Source organism: Bombus bifarius, unplaced genomic scaffold (assembly GCF_011952205.1).
Source record: "Bombus bifarius isolate JDL3187 unplaced genomic scaffold, Bbif_JDL3187 scf7180000007984, whole genome shotgun sequence".
Classification (NCBI taxonomy): domain Eukaryota; kingdom Metazoa; phylum Arthropoda; class Insecta; order Hymenoptera; family Apidae; genus Bombus; species Bombus bifarius.
The window spans coordinates 5,016,296-5,026,721 of record NW_022884367.1 but is presented as its reverse complement, the minus strand read 5'-3'; the positions used below and the strand labels follow the sequence as shown (position 1 = coordinate 5,026,721).

The 10,426-nt window shown below is 27.2% G+C and overlaps 1 protein-coding gene across 1 annotated transcript; it reads left to right on the top strand.

Annotated features, from left to right (window-relative positions):
- Positions 1-1,585: 1,585 nt before the first annotated feature.
- LOC117204938 (glycerol-3-phosphate dehydrogenase [NAD(+)], cytoplasmic-like) lies at positions 1,586-9,853 on the top strand. Its single transcript, XM_033442862.1, has 8 exons — positions 1,586-1,741; positions 2,369-2,546; positions 4,145-4,285; positions 4,482-4,623; positions 5,117-5,229; positions 5,858-6,088; positions 6,741-6,940; positions 9,662-9,853. The coding sequence occupies exons 1-8, from the start codon at positions 1,698-1,700 to the stop codon at positions 9,717-9,719; spliced, it is 1,107 nt and encodes a 368-aa protein (XP_033298753.1). The 5' UTR covers positions 1,586-1,697; the 3' UTR covers positions 9,720-9,853.
- Positions 9,854-10,426: the final 573 nt, after the last annotated feature.

Below are 10,426 nucleotides of genomic sequence, written 5' to 3'. Positions count from 1 at the left end.
ATTACACAATTAAAGATTGCTTGGAATGTTGTAATTCTTCAAAGAAACTTTCACTAGACGATGCTTATGGAATTTACAAAGATATAAATGGTATAAGCTATAACTGGATCTGAGGTAGAAAAAGCAGCTATAATTATATGCATATCGTGTATTTAACTATTATTATAATTATACACATATATGTCGTAAATTGTAACTTATATCATTTTATTATTGCATTCCTATCTGTTACGTAATAAAAAATGAACAGTATAAAAGCTTTGTATTTAATTTATTGAAATAATATTTTCAGTACTTTGTAAATACATTACAATACACATACGCGTATACATAGATGTATAACATAATGAAATATCTGTATGTGTATTGACACAGCTGCTATTATCAGCAGATTTCTTATACTGTAAAGGTCAGATTGAATTCATATTAACAATTTACAATTGATTGTATGTCACTTTCTATTCACGTCTATTAAATTCTAAATCTATTATAACAATAACAAATTCTCTTTCAGGAAAAGACACTTTAATTTCTCAATTAAATCAAAATCTTTTTTTCGTGTCGTCAATGGAAAAGTTTGAAGAAGATTCTTCACAGGAATCTTCCGAGTCATCGTTTATTATATTTGAATTAGGACCATTGATTTGTTCTATTAGATCATCTTCAATCAAAGTGATATGTTGAACGAGGGTCGTGGCAAATTTCGATCGTGTTATACGAATCTTCCAATGTTGTAATACAAGTACTATGTTATTCGATGATTTCTTTAAAATATCTTATTGGTAACCACGATTGAAAACTCAAATATCAAAATTTGCTGCTTAAATTTATATATCAAAATTCATTTTATAGTGCTTACCATAATTAACAATATAAATTAATAAAACAGAAAAATGTACATATACATATTTTAAGGTAAGAAGAAAGAATTATATATTATCTTTATTTTAATAATATACCTAAGGAGATTAATTATTTCATAAATATAAACATAGGTAAAATAAATATATAGTTTTTCTATATATAAAGCTACTGGAATTATACTTTTATAATTATCAATTTTATTATAGCATATAGCATTTTTGTTACTATCTTTTAAACAGATTTATTTTATCTTAATAACATAACTATTTTTAGATTATGTCATATAGAATAATGATGCAATATTTTGTTTCAAAACATTTACTTATCTTTATCAAATTAACTTTAAATTCGTTTATAAAAAAAATCTAGTAAAATATAATGTTTTATTTTGTGTGCCTTTTTTTATATGCTTCTTAATACAATAAAAAATGAATGTTATGGTTTACAGAGATAATTTGAGATTCACAAGTAAGAACATATCCCTTATCATATTTTTTAGCGATTCTATTACATCTCGGTAAATATAACTGCTCTTACATAATTACGTAATCTTCACAAGATAAAATATGAAGATAATACATACAGAATATATACCTTTTATCATATTGGACTTTGATTGGTCGATCAACGAACATTGCTTAGAGTAGGAATAGGCCGCGTATCACCACTGGTGTTTCCATACTCCCACTTCTGCAAAAATTAGCGCAAGTCTTTCCACGTTCAATGTAGTTCCAGTTGCTCTCTGCCTTGATGGTAAATGGTAGTCGTGTCTTGCTTTACGGTCATTTTCGTTTTATACTTGTGTAATTTCATTATTAGTATCAGTCAAGATTATGGCAGACAAACAACGTGTTTGCATCATTGGATCAGGAAATTGGTAAGTTATTTTTAAGTCTTTGTAAGATTAACGTCTGTAATTACGAAAAATTTGGTCTGTCATTGATTTAGCTGACCGGGCTAAAATTTTATCAGAATCGATCTCCACGTGCTGTAAATAAAAACCAGATAAAGTATCGTACACTTGTTAAATCTACTATATTTTTATTACTAACACCTTTCGATAATACTTGTGTATATTGACAAATATATTTTTAGAAAACTGAATTGTCAAGTTTGGCAGATTCTAACTAGGTCATGTTTTATTATAATTTGTATAATATATTTTTGTAAGGAATGCATGTAAAAATGTTAAAATAAAATAAAAATATTGTGGAAATAACAAGTGTGTAATATGATATTATTCATAAATGATATAATGTGGCGTAAATCATGTATTACTATTTGTAGATTAACTTTATGCTTAGATGAAAAAATTAATTTGCTGAATAATTCGAATGAATCTCTAATATATCTTTATTTGTATTACTATATAAAATGTAAATTAGGAAAATATTATAAGCTTGTTTCCCTGGTAAAAATATACGCAAATTTTCGTGCAAAGATATAGAAAAATGTTATGTAAAACAAATTATTATATAATTTTACTGTATATGTATAATTTCAGGGGTTCAGCTATCGCTAAGATAGTTGGAGCAAATGCCGCCAAACTTAATAATTTTGAGGATCGTGTTACAATGTATGTTTATGAGGAAACTATCAATGGAAAAAAACTAACTGAAATTATTAATGAGACGCATGAAAATGTAAAGTACCTTCCAGGACATAAACTCCCGCCCAATGTGGTAAGTAAGTACTTATGTACATGTTTATCTATACTCTTTCTCGTAATTAAAACAATCGTTTTTCATGCTAAGAAATAGACTACAAATATTATATGCATTTTAAAATTGTTCTACATTACTTTATTTTTCGATCAAAGATATGAAGATCTTAATGCTTCAAACCATTAAGTGTTATGTACATAACATTAATATCTTAGATTACATCGAGTTTCCTACCCAACTTTCATATAAACTTCACATAAATATATCGTATAAATATATCATAACATTCATATAAATATACCAAAACTTTCTAAAATAATATTATATTATTGATAATATTACCCTACACAGTAATATATACATATTAAATTCTACACCTTATTCTTTATTTATTTCACCATCTTTTTACAATATATTTTAATATATGGATACATACGTATTACGGATAATACATATTACACGTTGTGTAACCTTACTATTCTTACTGTTAAATCTATAATTCTGAAACATAAATTAAGCTTACGTAACTCTCGTGAGATCACATGTATCTCATATGTAATCCGTCTCTTTTTCGTACAGAAAGAGTATATATTCATTCCATATATATATATATTCATTCCATATTAGAAATCTGTTTTAATTATTTAAACTTACAAATAAATTAATAGTTTATTAGAGTAATACATAGTTTATTAATGCAGTATAATTATTCTTGATAATTTTGTGAAAAGTTTTAACGAAATACTTTCTACTTTTAATTTTTAATTTAATCCAAAACTGTAACTTTCTTTTCTATATCGCAAATACTTATACGTTATCGTTTAGTTAACGCAACCTATAATTTTAATTTGACTTCCGAGATACACGTCTCAGGATGCACGTTCGTAATTTCTATCTATCGCACGCATATAGATTGTTAACTTTTAGCGTCAGTAGCTTTGTATAGAAAAACCTTGACCATGACGAAGTCTGCTGAAACTATCTATTGATTCGTAAGGTAGTACATTTCTCTAGACGTATTTAAAATGTATATCTAGTGTAATATGTGACCTATCTCTACATCCACATAATAAATTTAATGTTACAAATGATTGAGCCTCTTGATCCTATTTTAAGCTTAATTTTCATTTTGAACTATTTTAAACTGAGTACGTCGGTTAAGGTTACTATAATCTTAATGTAAGAGAAATAGGTTAGGAGATTTTCGATTATTTAATGAATATTTTGTACAGCTATGTATAGTATTTGTATAATAAACTACTTTACTATATTTGGTAAAATGCGACTTTTATTTTATATTAAATATATTGTACTAACAGAATCATCCCTTGGAAAAAAGTAGAACATTAGAAGTAGAAGATTGTATTATTTGTAAATACTAGAAATTACATGATTCATTACGTATATATATTTGAATTGATAATAACTTATGAACATGAATATCTCTTCGCATAATTTTTAATATTTGTAACAAAACTTATCGAAAATCACTCCACGAAACATGTGAATGGAGACAATTATTTTTCTAATTGTTAAAAAAATACATAATTTCTATGCACTGCAAATATAGAAATGATATATAAATATTAACAGTCTATATGTTTCTCATGCTCCAGATTGCAGTTCCTGATGTAGTGAAAGCTGCCGAGGATGCAGATATACTAATTTTTGTAATACCACATCAATTTATCAATAAAATATGTAGTACATTATTAGGGAAAATTAAACCTACAGCTGTTGGTCTTTCTTTAGTAAAGGTATGATTTTAATTTAGGATTTAGCATTAATAGATTATAAAGTATTGATTCAATCAATGAAATCAGATTTTAAACTTAATTATTTCGGAAACAATGTTTCGGACGAAAAAGCTTCGTGCAAAACTTTTTATTTGTTTTGTCATGTAAAATCTAACCTACCAATACTGAAATTATAAGTTTATTAATATTTTTACAGGGTTTTGATAAGAAGGAGGGAGGTGGTATTGAACTTATTTCGCATATAATTACTAAACAACTTCATATTCCTGTTTCGGTTTTAATGGGAGCAAATCTAGCTTCTGAAGTTGCCGAGGAAATGTTTTGTGAAACTACTATCGGTAAATATTTACTGTGTGTTTACAGAACAAATATCATATGTCTTTTAAGAATGACTTGTACTATTTGTTCGAATGCTACCATTAGGGAAAAAATTTAATTTCTGTTGGATATTATAAATGATATTATATTACATACATATAGACATACGAGAAAAAGAATGGGTGAAATCGTTCAAGTATCGTTTCATGTCTGAACGAATAGCGCATAATCTACTTTGTGTTTGCACGTTCATGTAGGTAAAAATTAGGCGAGGAGAAAACATTTTGCTATGAACAAATAGAATGAAGCAACTCAAATTTTCCATACTTTTTGAGTAACTTAATCGTTCTCTACTCTGATTAATGTATATTTTAAGTTCTGCAAATTGCAACCATAAAAACTTGAAGAACATTTTTATATGCAATATTACAAGACAGCTTCTGACTGTCTTTGTTTATACATTTTCGATTAAATCGAACTGCGAATGTTATATCTTTGTTATTTAATATCTAGGTTGCAAGGACAAAAATATGGCTTCTATACTACGGGATATAATACAAACGCCATACTTTAGAGTTGTAGTAGTTGAAGATGTTGATTCTGTCGAATGTTGTGGGGCATTGAAGGTAACTATACCATAATATTTTCGTTTTCACATTTATGTTAAATAAATGAAATCTTATAAATATAATAAATCTCACAAATTTATCAGTTTATGTTTTAAAAAGATCTTAAAACTGCACTTTCCTTCTTTAATAGTAGAGATATCTTAAGTCATAAGATATTCACTTTAGATACCCTATGGTATCTAAAGTACGAGTATCAACAAATTATTAATAACAGAAAAAAATATTTAAGTGTAATAATATTTTGGTATATAATAGTGTTGTGAAACAAAATAAATATTTTTAATGATACATGATAAGTATAATAATATATATTGAAATGGTTAAGATTACAATAACATCCAGTTAAATGATTCTGGACGGTGTTATTTAGTAATAAATATCTTTTCCAGTAAACAACATATCTATTGTAAACTATTCATAAATATTTGCATATCTCAGACTTCAAAGTATACTCAGTCAAGAACTATGTATGTACTTGATTAATGATGAGTTCCATCATACGCTGCATGCGTCACTCGTCTATCGCTGATACATATTGCGCACGAATGAAATTGCGTAATCGCATATTTACATTGTAAACTTAATTTTTCTGCATATATTAATTTTATATTTCAATTTATAACAGAATATAGTAGCCTGCGCCGCTGGATTCGTCGATGGTCTAGGTTTGGGTGATAATACAAAAGCTGCTGTTATCAGATTAGGTCTTATGGAAATGATTAAGTTCGTGGATGTCTTTTTCCCTGGAGGAAAACTTTCTACTTTCTTTGAAAGTTGTGGTGTGGCTGATCTTATCACTACTTGTTATGGCGGTCGTAATCGTAAAGTTTCTGAAGCTTTCGTAAAAACAGGCAAGGTCAGTCTTTGTTAATATATACATATTAATTATCATATAAGTAGTAACGATATAATAACAATTTAGTTTTAAAATAAATAAGACCTTAAAGTAGTACATATAACATAAAAAGTATGCTCATCGCATTGATTAGCATTTTCATATCTCATGTTCCAGTCATAGTTCAACTATGTCATTTCCACAAACTACATAATAATGTACGCAGCAGTATATAACAAAATTATACAATTAGATACAGTAAACTATGATATAGAAAATAGTTACGCAATGATGTTCTTTTAAATTCTAATAGAATCGATTTCTACAACCGAATCTACATTCCAATGACTCAGCCTCAATACGTTCAACACATTCTCATTGTCAGTGTTTCGAAGTCAGCGTAACCTAAACCTACTGACAAAGACAATGAATAGATTAGCGAGAATAAATAAGAAGTGCTATGTTTCTCTCACTTGCTCCCGTTAAATCTATTTTATTCCTTGTCGACGGGCTTGAGAGTGTATCTCGAAGCTCGAAAGTATTTTAAGAATGAAATCGCTGTTATGTGAGAATTTCAATTCAAGCCTTCTGACATATTATGATTTAAACGAGCATTACTAGGATAATATATTATATAGAAAACTATGTTATATATTAATTATTTTCTTTACAGACAATCGAAGAATTGGAGAAGGAAATGCTAAATGGACAAAAGTTACAAGGTCCGTTCACTGCTGAAGAGGTAAATTATATGCTAAAAGCGAAAGATATGGAAAGGAGATTTCCTCTTTTCACGGCCGTGCATAGGATTTGTACCGGTGAGATAAAGCCTGCGGAACTAATTGAATACATACGCTATCATCCAGAACACATGTAAGCTTAATTGTCTCCACTATATTTAATGGCGGACTAGTTTAAATATCTGATCTTTATTTTAGAAATTGTTATAGAACGACAAATATTTTATTTGCTATATTGTAAAATTTACTTTCGGAGCTAAAATCACATTAGTATACGGTCACATAAATTTTAGAAATTCAACGAAAAAGATGTTATATAAATATGTAATATTTGTGAGATTTAATTGGGCATCCTATACGAGGTGTGGGATCTAAGCATTAATTTATTTAAAAATTAATATTTTACCATACATCTTTTATCGTAAAATAATAAGTACTCCGTTTAGCCATGGTCCTATTTACTTCTGTAGTTACATGTTCTAATGTGTGTTAAAACCAATTGATAAATCTGTAAAAAGTAACTGAGCACTAACCTGATAATATGTATATTGTACATAATACGTGTACATATTTGTAAATAGTTATCATGTATGTCGAAATTGAAAGGGCTTATGTACAATTTTTTCCAATGTTATATGCACATATATACGATGAAATGTTTCTGACTTCTATCAAACAAAACGGTTTTTATTTTAAACAATGAAAATAAACGATTATATGTACAATTACGTACAAAAGAGCTCTGATAGCTTCGTAAAAGAGATTATTTTTTTATATACATATTAAAAACATGAATATTTATCCTATATTTCTATAATATATCATAAGATGTAAAACAAGATTCAAAGGATGTATTTTACTACGTTTTAGTCATTTTCGATCTTTTTAAAGTCATTTTGCCGTGTTAAGTGTATCATAGCTTATTGATGGCAGTGAAACAAATGTATATAAGGTGTCCTAGATTTTGTAGGCAAATATTGTCGTTATATTCTATGGGTTTGAGTAAGAAAATGATATTATAAGAACATAGCATTAATAAGCTTCATTAGAAGCTTTATTGAGCTAAGATCACTGGATCTTTATGTAGCTTTCAAAACATTGAAAGAGAGAATAATTAGTTAACATAAAAACGCGATGATTAATTCATGAAGGTTAAAAAAATTGCACCTTTGTAGAATAATAAATTCATTACCTTAATGTTGTCAGTTTCGTATTTACAGTAATGATAAATATTTTGAAACTAATTATCAATAATTGATTAACAATCGTAAGACCGTTATGGTCTTCGCTATTTCTTTCCTTCTATTCTATTCCTCTGCTATTTCTATTCACATTTTATATTTTTTTTATTATAATTATTTTAATGATGCTTCAAATGACTTATGTTTACATAACATTCTTTTCTTGAATTTTACCCATAAAATATGTTGACAAATTTTAATGGGAAAAATCTGGAACGCCTTGTACAAGAAGTAACATTAGATACCATATTTTGCATGACTGTATATTATTGTTGTTGCAATCTATAGGGGTGTTGCGAAATTTTTTTAATGATTTGTAAGAAATTAATATTTCATAAATAAAATATGTGCATAACATATACATTTCACATTTAGTTGTGTTACAATCAATGTTTCATATTTGTTTTCAAGGCAATGTAGAAGTTTATAAATCCATAAATTATAATCGCTTTTAAAGACATATCTATATCGTAAAATGATGTTATTTATTTTTGATACATATATAGAAAGCAGATTTAATTCGTAATTTCGAGTCAAGAAAAAATTTTTTGCTAATTATTTTCATGTATTTCTATAAATATAAAAAAGTACAATTTTATTTAAACTTTTTTCAAAATTTCTCACCTCTAAAGAAATATTGGAATTGGGGAAAGGTGATGGGGAATTACTTTTAGATTCTTGACTATTATACAGATCAAAAAGCAATTTCATAAGAAAAATGTTTATCAAATAGATAAGATAGAGTAAAGAGTATCAAAGAAGATAGAGTAAAAAAGGAAACTAACTTAGAAGGACCATGGACTTTTCTGAACTTTACAATACAAATTTAATTAGTACTCATCAAAGAGTAAATTGTTGTTTAACTTTGTTTTTTGTTGCCACTTATTTTTGTTTATATTTTGGTTTATATTTTCAATTCTGAAGTAGAGTAATATTATGATAATAATTATAACGCATATAATAATAATTTCAATACACCCTTAATAGCACCTGTGAATCACATACATAGTTAATATCTTCTTAAGTGCGCAAAGTATATACGAAACGTAAAGCAGAACATTGATTATTAATAAAACAAAGTAGTAATACGTCAAAATGTAATGTGTTATGCGTTGTTATATATTTTAATGAAAAGTTTACAAGGATTGTTGTATGTTAGAAATTAAGAAGAGCCTACAAACATATATTTTAGATATCTTGATCTTGTGCTTTTCAATAGTTCGTTATAAATTGTTGTATCATAGAACTAAAGTTGACTTGAACAGTGTAACATAAAACGTAACAAATATATGACTATTACTTGTTAATTGATAAACATTTGTTTAGAATTATATTTTTCCTCTTTCCAAGGCCTTTAATTCCGACTTTCGTAACTATAGTAATAATATAATTTTTTTTTTACTAATAACAAACATTATCAAATACTCATTTTTTACAATAACATGGTAATATGGTTTCAGTAATCATAGGTAGATACAGTATTTCACATATTTCAATTTGTATTGTGTATGTTTAAGGGTTAAAAACACATGCTGTGTACAAGAGTAATGCTCATCATAATTAAAGGTATGCACAAGATTTATTAGTTTTAATTATATTTGCTTCATATTTAGGGACAACGACGTTAATGCAACAATACTACAGCTATCTTCACTAAGATGTCGTCTGTGAAGATTATTTAGAAGAGACGAAAGAAGATATACGCGCGTTATATTGATTTAACTCTTCATGGTCAAATTCAGCTAAAATATGAATACCATACCGATCTGAATTAATTTCCAGTGATTGAACACTGATAATGTAATCAAAAACAATGTGTAAAAATTCAAAATGAAATTGGTAATCGCTTATTTTCAATTTCGCGGCATACATCCGTGTGTCTTTTGCTAGCTTTATTTTAAAATATTATATTTTATCAATATTTTACGATTAGTATTCCTTAGTAAATATTTCAAGAGCTGAAAGTATCTAATTAGATTAACTTGTAAAGTCTTATTGTTTATGTATTATTATTTGTTGTATGATATAGCATCAAAATGGTTCTTTACTTTGCTGGCTGAGAGTTAGGATAGATATACGACCGCAAAGGGTTAAAAAACAGTTTTAAGATAATTTAGATTTTTATATAAATATGGTATATAATTACTGTACGACGTAACAATAGTCATAATGATTTGATCCAACGCGACAAAACTTATGATGTAAATTTGTTAACGTCCCGATAATAAGGAGATTGAGTAATGGTAATTTGGTAATGGGTACTTCTCCGTCCTTTTCTTCTTTTTTATTATTTTGGAAAACTACAAAATATTTATTTGCACATATTTTTCGAATGCACATAATATGACTTCATAAAAATGTTTCTTTATTATTTAATG